General features: G+C 34.2%; 1 protein-coding gene across 2 annotated transcripts in view; it reads left to right on the top strand.

Annotated features, from left to right (window-relative positions):
- The window catches only part of ACVR1C (activin A receptor type 1C), a 99,753-nt gene extending 77,241 nt beyond the window's left edge, over nucleotides 1-22,512 (top strand). For both annotated transcript variants that reach the window (XM_005573230.5, XM_005573224.5), the window contains 6 exons: nucleotides 1,506-1,736; nucleotides 4,945-5,112; nucleotides 6,709-6,865; nucleotides 8,334-8,458; nucleotides 10,795-10,925; nucleotides 15,202-22,512. In XM_005573230.5, the coding sequence (XP_005573287.3) occupies nucleotides 1,506-1,736; nucleotides 4,945-5,112; nucleotides 6,709-6,865; nucleotides 8,334-8,458; nucleotides 10,795-10,925; nucleotides 15,202-15,327 (938 nt within the window). In that variant the 3' untranslated portion in view covers nucleotides 15,328-22,512. The remainder of the gene's footprint in view (nucleotides 1-1,505; nucleotides 1,737-4,944; nucleotides 5,113-6,708; nucleotides 6,866-8,333; nucleotides 8,459-10,794; nucleotides 10,926-15,201) is intronic.
- Nucleotides 22,513-22,837: the final 325 nt, after the last annotated feature.

Raw genomic sequence — 22,837 nt, 5'->3', positions numbered from 1 at the left:
CTGTAACAACAGATTTGTAGTCTGTGCTTATTTAGCCTGTGCTTATATGTTCATATGAGAACATGTGAACGAACAGTGACCCGTTTTAGGTGCAGGGACCAAAGCCCTCGCAAGACAGGGTCATTGCTATGAGGGCTCCCTAGCTGAGTACAAAAACAGTAACTGAATGTGACTTTTCAGAATACATGTAGACTGTAACCTCTTTAACTATTTTTTCCTTTGATTTTAGAGTAATAAATATCTATTGTGGAAATAAAGAAAATGTGGAAAATTACAAAGAAGACTATCATAACTCACCCCAGTTTCACCAAGAGAAATAACCATCCTAACATTTAGCATATTTCCTCTTGAGTCTTATTTTCTGTGCATATTTTGAATAGCTAGGTACACTTATATTTATAAGAATAAAATGTACTATGCTGTTTTTATTTAATATTATAGCAAATTTTTTTTATGTTATTAAATATCTCTTCATAAGCATCATCATTATTATTGGCTCTGAGTAAGCCATCCTAAGATTAACATAATGTTAACCATTATTGAGCATGTAATAGGCCAGATACTGTGCTAGGTGCTGAACATGCTTATTAATTCTCAAATCATCTCTATGGGATGGGTAATGTTGATTATCCCCAGTTTTTCAGATGAAGAAGCTGAAGCACAGACAGGTGAAATAACTTGTGCGTGATTATCAGGTGGCAGAGCTGAAATTTGAACCCACCTGTGCTCTGAATCTCTGCACTTTATTTCACAATTATTCCATTACCTGACACTTTTACTTATTTTTTTCCTATAAATAATAATAAGATATTAAACATCTTGACATAAATTTTTCTACATTTTGCATTAGGTATTTGCGACAGAATTCTAGAGGTGGAGTTAGTAGTTCAAAGAATAGAAGCATCATACATGCATTCAGGATATATTTTCTTTGAAATTTTTTTTTTGTTCCGCAGAAAATATTTATTTGATATCTTATTTGACTGTATCTTGCTTTTAGTGTAATATAATTGTCTCACATCATCATTGCATTTGATTCTTCACTTTCCAATTTCAGCTTGGTTTTGAAAAAACTCACAAATAATTATTTTGTACTTCCAGTTGTACCAGGAACCATACATTTTATTTTAGAGGCTAACACATTTTTTTTCTTTTTTTTTTTGCTTTTACTCTTGTGTACTTAGTAACCTGACTGGCTTTGATGGGCAAATGAAGGAGATTTCCAGCAATTCTTGGAAATCAGATATCTGCAGCAGCAGGCTATGTTCAAAAAATTTTTACTTTGAATACGAGAAGACAAATTCATATTCATAATTTGAAGTATTTTTTTCAGCATGCTTTGACATTAAATAAGTTTGCTACAATGGTACTTATTCCTTCAAAATAGACAAAATTATTAAAGCACTTAAATATTTGCTTTTTTAAAATCTGAAAACAGCGATTATTATGAGAGTTCTTTTCTGGCATTTGTGTTTAATCATCAATTCCATCTTTTCTTTGGTTAGGTCTACCTCTGTTGGTTCAAAGGACAATTGCAAGGACGATTGTGCTTCAGGAAATAGTAGGAAAAGGTAGATTTGGTGAGGTGTGGCATGGAAGATGGTGTGGGGAAGATGTGGCTGTGAAAATATTCTCCTCCAGAGATGAAAGATCTTGGTTTCGTGAGGCAGAAATTTACCAGACGGTCATGCTGCGACATGAAAACATCCTTGGTTTCATTGCTGCTGACAACAAAGGTATTTCCAATCTAATTGTGTTCAACAAGTGAAAAAATGTTGTCTAGTATCAGATAAGAAATTAAATTCATCTCTTTGTTTTAATAAAGTCTATATGAAAGTCTAATTTGTATAAAATCCTTTCCTCTTTCCCACAGATAAATGTACATAACCATACAATGAAGCAGAGCAAATGAGTGATAGGAAATCATGATGTCCAGATAGCCAGGGTGGTGCTTAAAATGTTTGCTGACTTGTTTGGTGCAGGAACCAACTAATCAGAACAGAAGCCTCATCTGGAGCAGAATCCTGGAGAACTCTGCCGTGCTAGGTTTTATCCCATTAGATGCTGCTTGGTCATGAAGAGATATGGAGGCATCTGGATGTCTAGGTCAAAGGAGTATCATTGGGAGTTTTTGTTTGTTTTTTTGAGACAGAGTCTCGCTATGTTGCCCAGGCTGGAGTGCAGTGGCACGATCTCACCTCACTGGAACCTCCGCCTCCTGGGTTCAAGCGATTCTCCTGCCTCAGCCTCCCAAGTAGTCCCAAGTAGCTGGAACTACAGGCACCTGCCACCACACCTGGCTAATTTTTGTATTTTTAGTGGAGACAGGGTTTTCACTATGTTGGCCAGTCTGGTCTTGAACTCCTGACCTCGTTATCCGCCCTCCTCGGCCTCCCAAAGTGCTGGATTTGCAGGCTTGAGCCACTGCGCCCAGCCCAGGAGTTTTGAATAGCAGCTGTTTACCAACCAGGACAGAAATATTTCAATATTTTAATAACCAATACAGACATACCAATTAATACTAGCTGAATGCTCAACTTTGTTAGGGCTGTATTTTTCATCCGTATAACAGCCTTCATCTTCAAGACTCAAAATTTCTGAAAATATTCTCTTTTGATTGTATTGGAATGGTGGCAAGCAAGACACTTTTAGTGAACTTTTCTGTGAACGTTACTTTGTGCACAATTTGTGTCTTGAGACCACCATTAAGGGTGCCATGTAGTGTTTGTTATTTTTTGAGTTTCATGGAGCAAGTCAGAGCATCAGCTTTCTGATATTTAAAATACCTACGCTTGTATAATCACAGATTGGATATAAAATTCATTGATTATCTATGCTTTTACTCTTCTTTTTTACGCAATTGTTATTTAACTGTTCATTAGTGCCCCAATAGGTAACAAAAGTGAGGAAAACTTGATTCAGTCGGCTTTTAAACCTTAACTCTGGTTAGTAATACTCAGGAAGAACTTTGGTAGAGTCGAGGTTGTAACCCCAGTCTAAAAAAGGGTTAAGACAAATTATCTATGAATGTCAAGGATTCACCATTGCCTGTGAAAATTCAGAACGTATAGTCAATTTTATGTGATATAAACTTAATCATAAAAGTATTCGTTATTACTTGGATGGAAAAAGAGAGGCTTAGCATTTAGCATACATTTTGGCCATAATTATGTTTGTTGATGATTTGCCATTTCTGATTTGCTAAGGAGAAACGGGGTAAAGGCAAGACGGCTAACAAAAAAAGTTCTTTCCAGATTTGTAACTACATATACTTTGAAACTGTATCCAGATCATTGAGGAAACATTTCTCATTTAGCTCTTAAGAATGTTTTCTTTTCCCTCCTAATCTTGAGCTGAACTGCCTGCTGGTTGGATTAAGCAGCAACGCTGTCAAAGCAGTTATGGCTGTACATGGATCATCTTTATGGGCTAGTTTAATCATGATGTTTATTGGATTATAAAATAATATGCATTGGCCAGGCATGGTGGCTCACACCTGTAATCCCATCACTTTGGGAGGCCAAGGGGGGCGGATCACCTGAGGTCAGGAGTTCAAGATTAGCCTGGCCAACATGGTGAAATCCCGTTTCTACTAAAAATACCAAAAAAAAAAAAAAAAAAAAAAAAAATTAGATGGGCTTGGTGGCAGATGCCTGTAATCCCAGCTACTCAGGAGGCCGGGGCAGGAGAATTGCTTGAACCCAGGAGGCAGAGGTTGCAGTGAGCCGAGATTGCACCACTGCACTCCAGCTGAGCGACAGAGTGACATTCTGTCTCAAAAAATGAATACATAAAAATAAAATAATAATATGCACTAGAGATATTATCCTTGGTTTTCTCTTCTTGAGTTTAACTGGTCTACCTCTATCATCTCCTAACTTGTCAGTGGCTTTTTGCATGATTCCAAATGATCTCTAACTTCACTTTGATTTTTTAATTCCTTTACCTTTTGCAACATTTACAGTTTCACTCTTTAGTCAACTGTCTGACAAAAGCATTGATGTTAGAGGGCAAGATAGCCACTGGTGTCAATCAGGGAGAGAGGTGTGAGTAAGGATTATTTTTATATGTTGTATGTTAATGAGCTTTACCATGTTATGTTGACTTTTAAATTCGTAGGAAATTTTTATCACTACCCAGATTTGGAAATTAAATATTTGGATAACAAAGAGCTGTTATACATAAAGCATTTGGCCAGATAGGTCCTTAGCAAATGTTCATTATAGATCCTTTCCCTGAGTGTTAGAACTGGTCAGGACCACCCAGGGTTACTGTAGACATTTTATTTCAAAAACTAAAGCTCACTCTACTAATATGTAGAAAAGTTTTAGGGTGATTGCTTTTCTAAACGTCTTTTATAAGCTGGATTAGGTGTTGGCTAAATGAGGTAAATTATTTGAAAATGTCTAGTAATTGTGTTTGGCTCTTACTATAAGCTTTTGGGGAAAATCATCAACTTTATATTTTGAAAGGTGAATAACATCAACATTTTTAGAATGTTAGAGCTTTTATGATAGAAATAATACTTTGCATACATTTGTTATATTTCTGATCTTTATTGGTACAATTTTTCTTAAAAGCTCAGAGTAATTTATAACACAACACTGAGCCTAAATGCATCTCTCAGTGATTTCTCCTATAATGTGGTTACTATTGCTAGCAGATATTGATAGAGAGGAAATGAGAAAGGAGTTATTCAGTTGTTAGAATCAATCACAACCTCACAACTTTCTATTTTTATGGTTCCAACATATCAGTATCTTCAGGAATTCATTGAGAATTTTTTCTTTACTAACTTGGACTGTAAGCATTACCACTGAAGCAATTAACTTTGCTTTGTTAACAATACAGATTAAACACTGATTAAACACTGATATTTGTCAAAAGCTTTTGGCTTCTTTCTCAATATGTATTTACAACAACAAAATTATATTTTCATGTTAGATAATGGAACCTGGACTCAACTTTGGCTGGTATCTGAATATCATGAACAGGGCTCCTTATATGACTATTTGAATAGAAATATAGTGACGGTGGCTGGAATGATCAAGCTGGCCCTCTCAATTGCTAGTGGTCTGGCACACCTTCATATGGAGATTGTTGGGACACAAGGTATGTATTTCCTTTTCATTTTTTTCTACTTTGAATATGAGGATAGAAGTACTTAGTTATATTTTAATTTATTAGAAATAATTAATTATTATTTCTTTAGGCTGGGCACGGTGGCTTACACCCATAATCCCATAATCCCAGCATTTTGGTAGTCTACGTGAGAGGATCACTTGAGGCCAGGAATTTGAGACCAGCCTGGGCAACATAGTGAGATCTCCATCTCTACCAAAAAAAAAAAAAAAAAAAAAAAAAAAAAGTTCGGTTGTGGTGGCATGTGCCTTTAGTTCCAGCCACTTGGGAGGCTGAGGTGGGAGGATCACCTCCAGGCTGCAGTGAGTTACGATTGCACCACTGCACTCTGGTTTGGGTGACAGAGCGAAACCCTATCTCAAAAAAAAAAAAAAAAAAAAAAAACCAGTAAAGAAACAGTAAAGGTAATTTTTAAAGCTAAAGGTGTTGTCATGATATAGCCAACTCTCATCAATATACTCACTATTTTGTATCTTATCCATAATAATATTTTTAAAAAATTGTTCCTAGTGGTTCTATCTTTGCCATTTAGCATATGTACCCAGAGATCTTGCTTTAGTGGCAAATGTCCTATATTCACAGAATACAAATAATGTAAATGTTTACTTTTGATAATTAAAAAAGTAATTGGAAAGTATAACGTGATTTTGAAAAAAAAAATTTGTAGATCATGTACTTGAAGCCAAATAGTACCTACTGCCATTTCTATTTATTAAGAGGTTGACTCTAGAGAGTCAATTAGTCTAGACAGGGCAGTGGTTCTCACATTTGAACTCATGATCTCTTTACACTCTTAAAATTATTGAGGACTACAAAGGTTTTTGTGTATGTAACTTGTATCTGTTACTGTTTACAATATTAGAAATTAAAATTGAGGAATTTAAAAGTACTTATTAATTTGCTTAAAATAATAACCAATTAAATGTTAACATAAATAACATTTTAAATATAACAACATTTTTTTCTAATACAAAAACTGATCAAGTGAAAATATTGGTTTTGTTTTACATTGTTGCAAATCCCTTTAATGTCTGTTTTAATGTCTGGATTTTCATACCTGTTCTTCATTCCGTCTGTTCTCATATGTTGTTTTAGTTGAAATATGTGAAGAAAAGGTGGTGTCACACAGATGCATAGTTAGAAAAGAGTTGCAAGGACCTTGGGGATCTTTTGGCCACAACTGAGAACTGCTGGTGTGGGGTAATAGAAGTTTTCAGACTTATTTTGTAAAACAATATTTGCTATGCTCTTATGAGAACATAGCAGTACTAATTCTTTCTTCATCTATTAAAAAATGTTTATTATTGATCTAGTCATCTAGTGCTCTAAGCAATAGAGGAATGTTGTTGAACAAAATAGTAACTGTCCTTATTCAGTTTACAGTTTACTTGGGAGAGACAGATGATTCAGCAGGTACATAAATAAACAAGATAATTTAGATAGTGACAGGAACTTTGAAGAACACTCTTTTTGAATTAGCTCATTTAGAGCTAAGTCTTCAGGATGATTTCTCTTGAACAGTCTTCGGTAAAGAAAAAATGAATATGTTCTTCTTATGCTTCATAGGTAAACCTGCTATTGCTCATCGAGACATAAAATCAAAGAATATCTTAGTGAAAAAATGTGAAACTTGTGCCATAGCGGACTTAGGGTTGGCTGTGAAGCATGATTCAATACTGAACACTATCGACATACCTCAGAATCCTAAAGTGGGAACGAAGAGGTAAGATGACTGACTTGGGTAGCATAGTAAGATGTGAGAGTGCCCAATAAGCATGAATGTCCTCATGTGTGTGGAGGAGGCTCAGGTCCAAATGGGAAACCACTGGGCCCAAGAAATCCGGAAGTCTTCTCTGGATCACTGAGAAGTTAGTGGGCATAATGGTTATAAAGCAAGGAGAGCTGGCATTTTGGGCCACATGGATTGCAGCCATTTAGCTACAGAGTCCAGTGGAGAGAAACGGCGGAAGAGATAGTGATGTATTATTTTTAGTGTGCCATCTTCTGAGAATGCATTTTCCTACAGATAAGAAAAGAAACGTCAGCAGTATGTAGCTCCTCCAAAGCCTTTATATCCCATAAATGAACTGAAACTCAGGACTAGTTCTACCTATTCAGGTTCTACACAACAGACACAGAATCAATATGTTGAAATAGATAGGTAGGGACTCTATATGCTGAATACACTTATGTGCTACTATATTGCCTTATTCTTTAAATCACAATTTATGTATTACCTATACTTTTACTTATCATTAAGTCTCCCAAATTGATATGTATTAAGATAATATGAGTTTGGATACAGTTCCCATTTTCAAGGAACAGAATCTGAAGATTAAGAATGAGTGTGAAGTAACAACATCTACCACACATGTGTCAGGTCAGGCCCATTAGGAATGGGATTTCTGGTGTTTTTCTTGTTATAGCCAGCCTTTGGCCATATGGCCAGCCTACTTCCAATTCTTTTTACTTGAATTTCAGGCTCTATATTACTTTGGCAAAATTCCAGAGTTCTTGACCTTGAAATTAGAAACAACCAAAATATTTTTTTGGAGTTGTTAAAGGCCCTTGAGAGTACAGAAATTCTAAGCTGCTATAGCTGGCCTTCAAGCCATATTTGAGATTCCTAGGACAGTGCCTGTGAATGCCTCTCATGATTCACTGGGAGACTTTAATGAAACCCCAGGAGCACTTCCGGGCAGTTTATTCACACTGGGTAGCCCTAAGGGACTTCTTTTCCCTGTGCAAGAAAAGCCTTAGCTCACCCGTCTGATTATCCCCACATCAGGAACCTTCAGGGAAGCCTTGGATGCTGGATTCCTTCAGAGGATCTAACACCCTTGCAAGAACTTGGGAGGGTGTTGCATCCTCACTTCAGTATTCTGGGAAATCTCCAAAATCTCCCTAGTACAGTGAGGCTCGGTCAGGTCCATGGACTGTAGATTTCTTACACTGACTCTTGTTCAAACATGGCTATATTTTTTGTATAATAAAATTGTTCACTGAGAGAAAGTATGGGTGGAGTGCTGCTGAGCACACTTGATGGTTGAGTCAATAATGTATTCTTTTAATTTTATTCATGCCTCAAATCTGCCTTTTAAAATGGCATAAGCTATCCTAATTTATTAAGATTGTTTTACTGGAGTGCTATAAAGTCATACACAGAATCTGAAGTGTGCATGTTTTTGAAGGTATATGGCTCCTGAAATGCTTGATGATACAATGAATGTGAATATCTTTGAGTCCTTCAAACGAGCTGACATCTATTCTGTTGGTCTGGTTTACTGGGAAATAGCCCGGAGGTGTTCGGTCGGAGGTAAAATTTTGGAAATATCCTTTGTGTTTGCCTTTCCTTGATACTCTGAATACAAGATGTGATATTCTATCTTTTTTCCCCAAGCACTATATTGAATCAGTTTTTTAGTATTTAAGAGAATACCTTTTGGTGATATATTTCCAGTGGCAAAAGTGGGATATCTTGCATGTAATGGAGATTTTATATTGTGATTACTGCTTAGTGGGGTGACAGTTCTCCTGATAATTTTTATTTCCATATGACACTTTATGAAGTACTTGAAAATTATTTGAGTTTGTAAGCCATAAGCTGGTATTCCTAACTTATATCCCAAAGAAGTTAAATGATTTGCAGAGGCAACAGGACTTGAAGGGTTCAGTTTCTTAAGCTTTTCTTGTTTTTTTTTTCTTCCCTGTGATAGGATAAATGTTGTGGGGTTGGATAAAGGTGTGGGAAGAGGAGGACAAAGACAAACTTCCTACCTTTCTTGCTCCCAGCAGTTTAGAACTTAATAATGCACCTGGGCATGGTGACTCATGCCTGTAATCCCAACACTTTGGGAGGCCAAGGCGGGTGGATCACTGAGGTCAGGAGTTTGAGACCAACCTGATCAACGTGGAGAAACCCCGTCTCTACTGAAAATACAAAATTAGCCAGGCGTGGGGGCTCATGAGCTGAGATCGCGCCATTGCACTCCAGCCTGGGCAACAAGAGCAAAACTCTATCTCAAAAAAAAAAAAAAAAAAAAAAAAAAAAGGTGCTTAATAATGAGAGAAAGAATTAGGGAGGGGGAAGCCCTGTAAATACGTCTGATGAAATTGTTGCATCAGTAGAGAAAAAGTTAAATGCTGGTAGAAAATGGTTTAGAGTTTCCACTTTCAAGTGAGACAGACTTAGGACTAAGCAATGGTTTAGCAATTCCTTGAATGTCCGACTTCAGGCAAGTTACTTAGTAGTAATTTCCTCATCTGTAAAATGAAGATAATACAAAAACTGATCCCTTGGGCTTTAAGGATTTAATGAATTAATTCATGTGAAGCTTTTAGTACAGAGCCTGTTCACAGTAAACATTCGATTAAAGAGCTGTCATTATTAAACTATTGTCATATTTTTGCACTTTGTATTGATGTCATTTTGCATTACATTAATCTCATTTTTTAAAAAACCTTGCAGATTTTATGAAAAGCTTCTAAGGTTAAAACTATGTCTGAATGAGCAAACATATATACTTTTTCTCTTTTATTCATAGATGATATTATAAAACATTATAAAACCCTAGTGGACACTAGTGTTTGAATTACAGATTTAGTAGCTCTATGTCTCTGAACAAATTCATAACATTCTGTGCCTCAGTTTCCTCGTCTATAAAACAAATAATACTGTACCTTGTTTAGTCAGTAGTTTTGAGGACTGATTAGTTAAAACCTGTAAAGGCATTAGGGCAATTCATGGCAAATAGCAAGATTTTAAACATGTTAATAATTTTTTGTAAAAATTTCATATTGATATTAGTCTAGAGTTGCTTTTAGATTTTGTCCTTAACTTTTCTTCAACTGTAAAAATAGTAATTTAGCAGACGTGAATTATAGTTAGTTGTCTAGTATTATAGCATGTCTCACATATTTTAACTTAAAAGCACTGCAGTTAATTTAAAAGATTTTATAAGGGATTTAAGTAGTATTCTAATAATTAAGGTCATCTTTGTCTTTGTCTTTGAGACTCTTTAAATATTAACCTTCATGTTGAACGGTCTATCTTCAACTACCTTTGGCTTCTTCTCCAGAACGTTCTCAGGTTCAGTAGTTCTGAAGTCTAAATGTAAGAAACCCAGCGTTAAAAAGATTGCCTAAAAGTTTTCAAAGAGAGAAAGCTGTTTTGTTTTGGAAAAGTTATCTGATGAGAAAATATATGCACTTCATTCACAAAGCAATGAAGCTGTGCTACAAATTTCATAATCAAAAGAAAGGCATTACTTTTAAATTGTATAATGGCATTTTAATTGAATAAAAATTTACATAATTTTAATAATAGAAAAATATAAAATTTATTTTATATAATTATAAAATAGAAATTTTACATATTATATAATTATAAAATTATGTTTTATATATTATAATTTTATATAATCTTGTATACATTTTACAGTTATGAAAAAATTTATAACATTTTATAACTTTATTCAACTGGGTGATTTAAATTTATATCCTTGATTTTATAGTGACACATTATTTTATAAACTTGGCTTTCCAGTGCCCTGGGGTGTCACTTGTGCCTAGAAAACTTAATTGGTATTATTTGAAATAGACATCTTTGTTTGTTATTTGCACATGGAAATTTATTACGCAAATTTCTTACAGGAATTGTTGAGGAGTACCAATTGCCTTATTATGACATGGTGCCTTCAGATCCCTCGATAGAGGAAATGAGAAAGGTTGTTTGTGACCAGAAGTTTCGACCAAGTATCCCAAACCAGTGGCAAAGTTGTGAAGTAAGGCTATGTTTTTATCTATATTTTTCTTATTATATTTTTGAGGTGAGTACCAGGGAGAATTTTCAGAGACCGTATAGTTTTTCCTTTTTAATGTAAGCATCCAATTCATTCCATATATGTAGACATATGTCTTTTTATAAGTCTTCAGAAGAGTTTTTTTTTCCCTTTAGTGCTATGCATGCATAATGCCAGGTTATGTGATAGTAACAAATCTTGAAATCTCAGTGACTTTTCACTTTATTTCTTGCTTACAGAAACTGCTCTGCAGGTTAGACAACTCCCCATGGCACCTGTTCTCACTGCAGTGACTCAGTAATCACTCTGATTTTGATCCTTGGACACGTAGTTTCCAGATCTCTAGGTCAGGTGAAGAGAGGAGCTAGAGGATCACACACTGGCTCTTTAATGCTTTGGCATCAGGTGACACACATCTCTTCCACTCATGGCTCCTACCAGAATTTGTCACATGGTCCCCCCAAACTGCAGTGGTGCTAGGAACTGCAGGGAACACAGGTAGACTCAGTGGGCAGTTAATGTCTCTGCCACACAGAATATTACAATCCAATCATCTTTATATTCAGTAAGTTATACCTCATCTCTAACCTGCTGAAGTTTGAACTTATTCTCTCATTAGAAAAGCTCCCTCACATCAGAGACCATTGTTATTTATCTCATCATCTCCAGCAAACCAGTACTTAACTGTAATGTACTAGACAAACAGTAAATGGTTATTGCAATACTTGTTATGCCTTATGTGAAGATAGAGATTTTTTTCTAGCTCTTACAAGGAAAAAGAGTAGAAGGTGGGAAAAAGAGTCTAAACCATCTAACTAGTTTCAGAACCATTCTGATACTTTAATGTCTCTCATTTCAGTTATTGCTGTCTATTTTTTGCCATATTTTAATGTAACGAATGAGGTCTTTTTTAGGTGATGTCTTTTAGCCTGGTTTTGTTTTAGGGAACATTTTCTATAGTTGCCTTTTTGTCTCATTTTTCTGTTCCTTCATGTTTCTCAACCCTTTTCTAATTTAATCATGTTTCTCAACCCTTTTTCTAATTTCTAATTTAAAACACAAGATTTGTGTTTTGTTATTTTTATATTTTGTGTAGATATCTTACCTACATACTTGAGAAGCAAATTTTGAAGCATTTATAATACAATTGAAATTAAATTTAAAATTTTCTAATAATTATGTACATGAAACAATATAAACATATATGTTTAAAGTATAATAGAATGAAAACTAGTGAATCCACTACCAGGTTTGAAAAATAGAACATTTTCAATACCTTTGAAGATTCCTTACCCCTCTGAGAGATTAGTATTATAATCAATTATTTCTTTACTATTTTCTTGCTTTGCTTTAGAATTTTACTATATGTGTATTTTTTCAGAATATATACATATATCCAGAATAACAATATGTTGTTTACTTTTGCATATTTGTGAAACTTATGTGATTGAAACTTACTGTAGATATTATTTTCAAAATGTTTTCACTCTCCATTATATGTGTGTAGCTATAATCTGTCCATTTTCATTGCTGTGTAGTATTCCATATAATGGAAGCATATGCTATATCTGTGAGGTGATGATATAGCATTCTGCTTTAGTTTTTTAATGCAATGACTTACATTTATGGATTTTCCAGTGTTAAACCAAATATACATTCTTGGAATAGACCCAACATAGTCATTTTAGTGTGATCAATTTTGTACATTCCTGATATATGCAATTTTTGTCCAGTACTTTGTTTCTGTCTTGTTTTATGTCAATCTCATATAATAGATATTGGCCTCTTTTTATGCTATCATTATTTAGACTTATTCACATGTTTACCATTTTCTTTGCTTAGCATTTCTTCTTACCTCTCAAATCATTTTCTGACTTCCTGACATGAATCCTTTAAAAGTATTTTATTTTGTTTTTTTAGAGAAGGCCTAGTGGTTGTAAGATTTTTCAGTTTGGGCGTATCCAAAATGTCTTTATTTTGTCCTCAGTCTTGAACAAATAGTTTGTCTAACCATAGAAATTTAGGTTGACAGTTATTTTCTCTAAACACCTTAAAGTTATTATCCCACTATTACCTACTTTCCAGTTTGCTACTGAGAAGTCAGCAATAATCAATCAATAAATTTTTAGTTAATTTAGCTTTTCTTTATGACTACTTTAAAGAACTTTTCTGTCTTCAGCATTCTGCAGTTTCTCTATGATGTCTTCAGTATAGATATCTCTTGGTTAATCTTGCTTGGAATATTTGGACTATCTTATTCTAGTGGTTTGTGACTTTCCTCAGTTCTGGAAAATTCGGAGTCATATTTCTTCAAATAGTTTTTTCTCTGATTGTTTCTATTACTCAGTTTTGGAGAACTCATTAAATGCATGTTAGACCCTTCATTATAATTTGCTTTTTAAATTAACTCATATTTTCTGTATTTGTGTCATTATGGTATGTATCTCTCAAGATTTATTTTTCAGTTCTTTCATTCTGCCTTCAGATATGTCTAATTTGCTATTTAACTCATCCATTGAGTTTTCTACTTTATTTATTTATTTTTTTGAGACAGAATCTTGCTCTGTCGCCCAGGCTGGAGTACAGTGGCATGATCTCAGCTTACTGCTACCTCCGCCTCCCGAGTTCAAATGATTCTCCTCCCTCAGCCTCTGGAGTAGCTGGCATTACAGGCACGTGCCACCACATTGGCCAGACTGGTCTCGAACTCATGACTTCAGGTGATCCACCCGCCTCAGCCTCTCAAAGTGTTGGGATTACAGGCGTGAGCCACCACACCTGGCCAATTGTTATATTTTTGATATCAAGATGTTTTATTGGTACTTTTTCACATTTTAAAATATTGTCATTTTTTACTCATATTTTGTATTTCTCTTTCCTTTTAAAAACATATTTTATATACTTATATCATTTAGTTCTAGCATCTAATGTTTTTATGGGCCAAAACTACTATTTACAACGGACTCTTGCTTATGGTACCTTTTTTCCTTATGTATTTGTGAATTTTCATTATGAGCTGAGGTTTACTGCAATGTTTAAAGGCATGGGCTTGATTGTTTTTTTCTTCACCAAGAGCCAAGACTTAGGCAACTTCCCTTAGAGGGTTTCAGGGAAGTAGTCATCCTTAAATTGAGGGCTTTCTAAGCATCTTTTTTTTTTTTGAGACAGAGTCTTGCACTGTCACCCAGGCTAGAGTGCAGTGGTGTGATCATGGCGCACTGCAGCCTTGAATTTCCGGGCCCAAGCAATCCTCTCACCTCAGCCTCCTGCATAGCTGGGACCACCACACCTGGCTAAGTTTTTAAATTTTTTTGTAGAGAGAGGGTCTCCCTGTGTTACCCAGGTTGGTCTTGAACTCCTGGGCTTAAGCAATTCTCTCACCTCAGCCTACCAAAGTGCTGGAATTACAGGCATGAGACACTGCCTGGCCGGCATCTTGATCTGAAACTTTCTGTGTGCTGTGGGCTGTACTCTCTATTACATGCGATCCACCAGTTCTGAAGTTCTAGACCATGAGAGTAGCAGATACCCCTACAGCAGCCACTTGCTTCAGCAGTTTCCTTTATTTCTCTGGTTTCATGCATTTTCATTGTTTTCCCCTCTTAGTATTTATCTTATCTCTTTGCTAGTTCATTTTTAAAGTCCAGAATTTCTGATATTTATACTTGCATCATAATTTTTATTGTAGTATAATTTACATTTGGTAAAACTCACAAATCTTATACAGATTGATGAATTTTTTTCATATGTCTACATTTGTGTACTCATCACCAACATCAAGATACAGGGAATTTCCAAGCCTTCCCATATCCCTTGATGTTTTTCATGTCCCATATTCCCAGAAATCAGTGGATTGAAACATTTTTTAGTTAGTCTCTACAAGGTTAATATTTGAGTTTTGATATAATTTTTGAAGGAGTTTGACCCTAATCTTCTTCTCATATTGTTTTACATTTACTATTTCTTCATCAAAGCTTAGTTAGCATCAATGGAAGATACAGTGGTGCATGCCTGTGTCCCAGCTACTTGGAAGATTAAGCAGGAGTATCGCTTGAGCACAAGAGTTTGAGGCTGTAGCGTGCTATGCTTGCACCTATGAATAGCCATTGCACTCCAGCCTGGGGAACATAGCAAGACCCCATCTCTTAAAAAAAAATAAAGAAACTTGGCATCAATTCCTGGGTTTATGGCTTTACTTCTTTTGTGCTCTGTTTTACGTGAGTAGCTAAAGTCTTTGATATTTTTTTCTCTCTTAAAGGCACTCCGAGTCATGGGGAGAATAATGCGTGAGTGTTGGTATGCCAACGGAGCGGCCCGCCTAACTGCTCTTCGTATTAAGAAGACTATATCTCAACTTTGTGTCAAAGAAGACTGCAAAGCCTAATGATGATAATTATGTTAAAAAGAAATCTCTCACAGCTTTCTTTTCCATTTTCCCCTTTATGTGAATGTTTTTGCCATTTTTTTTGTTCTACCTCAAAGATAAGACAGTACAGTATTTAAGTGCCCATAAGGCCGCGTGAAAAGATAACTCTAAAGTTAAGCATGGGCAGGAGTTGACTTCATCCAATCTCTCTGTTATGTTTAATTTTATTTTGAAAGCAACACCTCCACTCATCTTTTTATTTAATAAGAAAGAAATATATTACAAAAGTATAAAATAAGCTCTATAAAAATGATATAGTCATTAAGTTTTTATTTTACTTGAACCAAGAGCACATGAGTGAACAGGAAAAGATGTTAAAACTTTTTTTTTTTTTCTGAGACGAAAACATATTAATTAAACATGCAAACTAGACCATGCTATCTTAAATAGAAATTTAGGTCATGCAATCTATGTTTCCCCATTTTTAAGTTAGCAGGACTTTTTAAAAATAAATATTGCTCTAAATTTTAATATATCAAACATGTGAAAGTGGAGCTGCTCAGTGGAAGATGTGAGATCGGTGTCCCACGTGCTTGGTCTCCCCTTCTGCTGTTCTCCTTCATAATCCACTACTGCAGCAGTCGCTGAACCACTAAACTTGTTCCTTTCCTTTGCAAAAAACATACCTGATATCCTGAGACGCTGAGAAATGTCCCAAAGTCACACAGCTAATGGCAGAACTGGCACTAGGTCCACATCTTGTGATAATGAGCACTGTAGAGTCAACTAGCTTCCTACTTTTCCTTGAATAGTGCTTTTCTCCGTATGCAATCTTTTATTATGATATTTGTGGTTTAGTCATGTAGAAGGCATATTATTTTGCAGAATCATGATGGACCTGCATGAAATCTCAGAACCATATCTGTTGACATTTTTTTCTCATAGAAATATCATGGTTATCCCATTCGTTAATGAGTATTAATGTTTTCTGAACACTTCCAAAGATTAATCAAACATAAATATTCATTGTCTGAAAATATCTTTAAGATACAATTCAGAGGTCCCTATTTCCTTTGTACATATACACTTAGAAAGAAAAGACAGAAGAGGAAGAGGAAAGAAGGAAATATTTTGAGAATATATTGAGAAGAATTAAGAAAACTCTTCAATGAAGTGTAACAACCAAACCCTACAGAGGGTATGAGAAACAGCAAATACATATTCCTCTACCCTTTCACAATGAGCGAGTGAGTACAGAAGAATGCTCATGATAGTTCCGCCTTCATTCTACTTTCTGTGGACACAGAGTAATGAATATTTAATGGGACGTTAAATATGCCCTTCAAATCTATAATGCTATTTTGGTAAAGGAAATTTAACATGATGTCTTTTATTCTCCTAAAACATCTTTTGTCAAACTCCATTCCATAGAACTTTCTTCTGCTGAGATGATCCAAGACCAAAGTGTTCTTTGATATTGCTTAGAAAGTGATAGTACATGTTAGCATATAATGTATTTTGAAGAATGAAATAAATGCTATTGATAACAGTAAAAACAAAAAACAAAACAAAACAAAAAACCAAAACTAATAACAGTAAAGAAATGCTACTTGAATTTTTTTTTTAAACTGGATTGCTCAGATTACCTGATCGTGGTGGAACCCTTTTATTAAGAGGAGGAGAAACTTTTTACTATCCCATATTTAACTGTTCTATAAAGCAAAGCACAGCTTGGGTAATAGTGTTCTGAAGGATATACTTCTGTATTTTCTCATAGAATACAGTTTAGTGATTATGCTTCATTTCACTATGAAAATATGTTACTGAATATATCTTCATTTTACTGAGCTGAAATAAGGAAGGCAAAACACTGACAGCTATGGAATTTGCGTGTACTTCCATACTTGTTAATGCTCTCATCCACTTATTAAATAATCATAGAGTACCCATATCTTGCTTGCCACAATATCGGGTACAAGAGGGAATACAAAGATAGATAGGTCCTGCCCTCAGGGATTTTAAAGTCTAATTTGGGAATGTGAATAGGGATGTGAGTGTGTGGGGGAAGAAAATAAATTGACAGATAAAATATGAAGTGGGATGTCTTGAGTTCTGCATGACAGTGGGTTTCTAGGATAGGTCTGAAAATCGCTTTCATTTGCAACGCATTTAGAAAGTAGCTTTATTTGGATATTACAGACAATCTAAATATATCATCAGTTTTTAAAAGTGCCTATGTGAAGTGATTTTTTAAAAAGAGCCTATGTAAAGGGGTAATCTTGCTTATGCTTGTTACTAATTTCTCATAGATTGTTGTTCTGCATATATAAGAATGAAATTATTTATTTACTATAGTTGTATGTGCCTCAAATAAACAAGAATGATATTTCCTGTTTTATTTACTTATGTTGGGTAAATATGCTTATTGAATTTTTAAGAGAGGATTTTTTAACATCTCCATTCTTCTTGTCATTATGTTAAGTAGCTTATTTGAGGGTGTCTAAATATAATTTCATATTTTATTGGTTCAACTTTCACTCTGAAGAAATCCGTATGTTAGTACATTTTGAGGTATTTTTCTTGTTCTTGTGTTGGTTAACTATGACTCCTAGCTGAATAGTCTTATATTTCAATTACAAAACACATTTTTAAAGAAAGGGAATAGAGCAGCAAAAATGATGAGGAAAATGTTAAAAGTTATAATATTTCCTTTACTCTTAACAGGATTATATATAGAATATGCTCACTTACAAAAATAGGATGATGAAGTATAGAGCATAAGGCAGGCTTCTTGTATATACTTATGCTGTCAAATGTTATATTGTTTTTAATGGAGTCCCTTTGTGTAATATTTATTTCATTTAAATTTTGTTATAAGCAAAAAAAAAAAAAAAAAAAAATTCTTCTTAGGTTAGGTTCAGAGTATCAGTGTTCTTTACTCCTTACAGATATTTTGGCTTTGGGGTATAATACAAGACTTGGGAAAACGCTATTATGAATTTTTAGTACTGTATAAAGTGGTGATGGGATTTAAATGCAGCATCACTTTCTGAAAATAAGAGAAACATTATTTGTTGTCAGTATTTCAGCATGAACTTGTTGCCTTGTAAATTTTGCCTTTAAGTTTGTAATTGGTACAGATTCTGTTGTATGCTTTCTTCTATGTCTAAAATATTTGGCATGTCACATCTAGAATTCTTAATTTATGTTCTGACTTGAGAGTTAAGTGAAACATGACTGTCGTGCACTATTTTAGGCATAGCACTTGCTTTTCATCTTTATACTTTCAATTAACTTTGCATTTTAAATTTCCATGATTGTATGAAAATAGTAACCTGGTTGCAGTATCTGAAAAAATTAAAATTAGCTTTTATTTAAAAATGAAAATCTACAATAGATTCATTAGGTTAGAAGTTCCACAGTAATTTATTATTTTATTACAGCTACTATTGTAGAATTATTAATAAAATAAAACAAAACTACTTCTATTTTCCTGGAATTTTGCCACCATGTGACTCATTGGGGCAGAGAAAACTCAGGGTTATCTTTGAGTCTGCGCAAAAGTACCAAGGAACCTGCTTAGCAAATCATCTGAAAACAGGGAGTTGATGTTTGCCATTATACAAAGTTTGAGTAAACAACTTAAAATTGCTTGTTAGGGCATAGTCTTTGATTGAAATAAGTATGAGAGTGTATTTGGCTAAATAAATGTATTTAAAATATAGAAATTTTGTTTCCCACTGGAAAATTAAGAAAATAACAGTACTAAATGAATAAAAGCTGGCAGTTGATGTCTTCAATAATCATTCCTTTAAATAAATTCACAAACACATTATTACAAGCTACTTAGGAATGTTTAGTATGAGTATCTTAAAATGGCACCATTGTGGTTTTCGAAGATATTTTAAGCATCTTTTGTGAAACATACCATTTCTGTTTGACAATGCTTAGTTCTAGCTCTGCGTGCTAATACCTACATGGAGTTTTTCTGCTATTTTAGTGAAAACAGTAATTGTTTTATCTTGAGAGCTGCTTCTAAATAACAAGTCAATTGGAATATAAGTTTTTAAAAAACGTTAATATTAAGTAGAATTTTTATAATATGGGCATTTTTCAAAACATTTTAATGAAAATATATAGATATTTGACTTTCTTTTTTCCATCTAGCCTTGCTTTATATTTCATTATTTTTCTCACTTTTTTTCTTAATATTCCCTCACTATCTTTCAACATTATCATTAGTTTCTAATTAAAAAAATAACTATTATTTAACTTAACCATCTGGAATTTAGCCTTCTAATGAAAGAGAATCCCTTAGTACTCTCAGAGATTATATAACTTGATTCCAGTTTTGTTTCGATGATGAGACCAAGGATCAGAGATTAAATGACTACTAGTTATTAGCAGAACTCTCATGAAAGCCAGGTGGTGACACCCAGCACTGTTCCTTGCCATATCCCCAACTTTTACTGATTAAAAATTAATTTGCATGCATCTAAACCTACCTTGAATGCACACTAACGTAATGTGCCATTCAATGATGATGATAAAATCCCACTTCTTGTGTTTCTACTAAAATAATTTACTCACTCAGGGTGGGGTCAGTGAGAAAAACTAAACTAGGCAAAGAGAGAGTTGTAGAATGGTTGTCAAGCTAAGTAGGCAACCACTGGGGTGCTGATAAAATTAATGGATAAAATTTAGGGACAGAGAGAGTATAGAATTTCTCAGTGCCAGTAATAATTAGAAAAGCTTCCTGACATCCCCCACCCTTTCTGTAAGGATTGTTCTTTCTCTTTGTACTTTGGAATGGGGGTGAAAGGTGATTTAATAGCTGAATTTGGGACTATGTCCAGTGGTATATTATCTGACTTTTCTCTCTTTCTCTTTTTTTTCCCCCGTCAGTTTCTCATTAGTTTGTCTTTGGCATTCATCTTCTTTTAGTGCATTAAAAAATGTTTGGCAGATCTCATCAATCCCAAGTCAGTCTATAATTCCTATAATTCTTTAGTTATCTTTTAATCTGTCCAAACTGCTACACAATGAACTTCTTAACAAGATTTTAAGTTCCCCACTGATGTGTAAGAGGTTTCACCTCGTAACTTCTCCAGTAATCCTTCATTTGGCACTATAGAGTATTTGTTAATGGCAGAGATGATTTTTTTTTTCCAAAACCTAAAAAGACTAGCTGTTAATTGTATTCTAACTTTTAGCTAACATGTAAAGAATGTCTACTTTTGCTTTAATGCTAAATCCCACTTGAGAAATAGTGACTGGGAAAGACAATTTGAAATATATGCCCCATAATGTGGTTGCTAAATTTATTTCTGCTGTTCCATACCATTGCTTTGTTTTGCTTTTGACATCTCTTAAAACTAAGCCATTATGCTATTAGTTTGGAATATAATACTACAGCAAAATTAGGTAACAATCTCTATTTTAAAATTCCCCTAACAATAATAGAACTGCCAGCATACTTTTCTCTTTCAGTTGTAGATGAATACATTTGAGAGAAGAGCTCTATTTCATCCTAGATTTCAATATTTTCAGATGTGACTGTATTTCCTGATCATTGGTCCAGGTTATCCTAAAAGAAATTTTTCTCTCCAGACCTAACAGTTTTAACTGCAAGAGTTTACTGTGGGTTACATTAATCTGAATTTTAATAGGGCCACTGAGAATCTGAGTGCTTTAGGGGATTACCCTTATACCCACTGCCATCACATCCAGTCGGGCCTGTTGTGCTCTATACAAATCTTCCCAGCTGAGGGGCAGATGGGGGCTAAAATCCAACTGCAATTGGCTCCCAGACATAATTTTATATTTTACAGAAAAGCATCTTATTGGCTTATATATGTTTAAAGAATGGTCTGGCTTATACATCTTCAGAAAATGAGAATTAAAAAGCCAAAATAATTCTTGACGTCTGCAAATTGAACATAGAACTTAGAAGAAGTAATACTTTATCTTTTCATCCTGGCATTCCTGAGAGAAAAGAAATTGTATGTTTATCGTGTTGGTTTAATTTTTCAACCCAGACAATCTGCAGCAAGGCACATGGACCCTAATTTTGACATCTTACACACAGTTTTCATTCTATGCATGGAGCTAATTACTGACTTTGCCTGTAAAGAGAGGATTGTGTGCCTAAATTTTGTCTAGGAAATGCAAGCATAGAATGAAATTTACTAATATTTCTATTTCTTCCATAGGCTAAATAATAGCAACTATTTTTGAAGACCCAGCCCTTTTTTTCCTCTTTATACAAAATAAGAGTATCTGAGCCAAAATATTAAATTCTAGTTCATTTCTGCAATGACTAGTGTCATGCTCATGTACTCTTCTAATTCTAGACTGGAGAAGATTATTCAAACTTGATCTGTGTTTCAGGTTTTTAAATGTCCTAAAAACAGAAAATTAGATTCAGATCTCAAAAAAGGAATTTTGGATTGACTTTCAAAGTACTAATACTAATTATACTTTTCTTTTGGTAGCGTGACTCTTCTTATACCTAAGAACATATTACAAATGTCAAAACCATTGCAGTTTGACATTGCAAAACATGCCTTGAACTCTTGAACTACTGTGAAAAGAATCACCGTTGTAAAGACTTTTTGTAAGCTAGCTGATACTCTTAAGTATGTAAAAAGATTGTCTTTCAGCCGACAGGCCCAAAGGAATGTATATAAGGAAGGAATATGAAAAAATAAATTAGGTTTTAAAATAAGAATTGGGCAATAAACTGTATCGAAAATATGTAGATGGATTTTAGTAGTTGTAATTTAAATGTCGAAGGTGAAGAGAATTTCAAATTCCAAAGAGAAGTGAATGATATTCAGATGTTTCATTAATTTCTAGTCTGTGAAAATATGCATTTTATAGTAAATGTATAGACTTATTTTATTTAGAAATAATAGTGTTTTAGAATTTATTAAAAACTCAGTGATAGCCTTTATACCAAAATGTTTAACTTTACCAACAGCAAGTCATAAAAGTATTTATTTTAAAGCTTTTTAATATTATCGCGTAACTTTCATCTGTCTTCAGATGTAAATAATTATCTGCCTAAATGTTATATTTTTATGTATGCATTTTCTGAAAATGTATTGTTTTGTAAAGTGGGAAAGATAATAAATCAAGCACTTGCACTTGTTTCTGTGAAGCATATAGAACTCTATTTTAAATAAAGGAAGATGTGTCGTAGTTTGGTTTCTATATAATTATGTTCGATTATTTTTAAATTGTGTTTTATTTGTATGCAGTGTATGCAGAGGGTGTTGGAGACTTAAAAGCTGGCTCCAATGGGCACTGGAATTTTACTTCCTTCGTTCCTTTCAACCAAGGAGTTATAGAATTCCAGAATTTCAGAACTGGAAGGGATACTTCTTCAATAGCCATTTCTCTACATGGCACTTAGGACAATAGATTTTGTTTCTTTTTTTCTACCAAGCAACTGTTTTTTTGCACTTTTTAAACATTTACTAAATGACTACTGGGTTGACCTGCTCTCAAACCTAAAATAGCTCCC

Source organism: Macaca fascicularis, chromosome 12 (genome assembly GCF_037993035.2).
Source record: "Macaca fascicularis isolate 582-1 chromosome 12, T2T-MFA8v1.1".
Lineage (NCBI taxonomy): Eukaryota > Metazoa > Chordata > Mammalia > Primates > Cercopithecidae > Macaca > Macaca fascicularis.
Note: the sequence above shows the minus strand (reverse complement) of the source record. Positions and strands in the feature narration are given on the sequence as shown.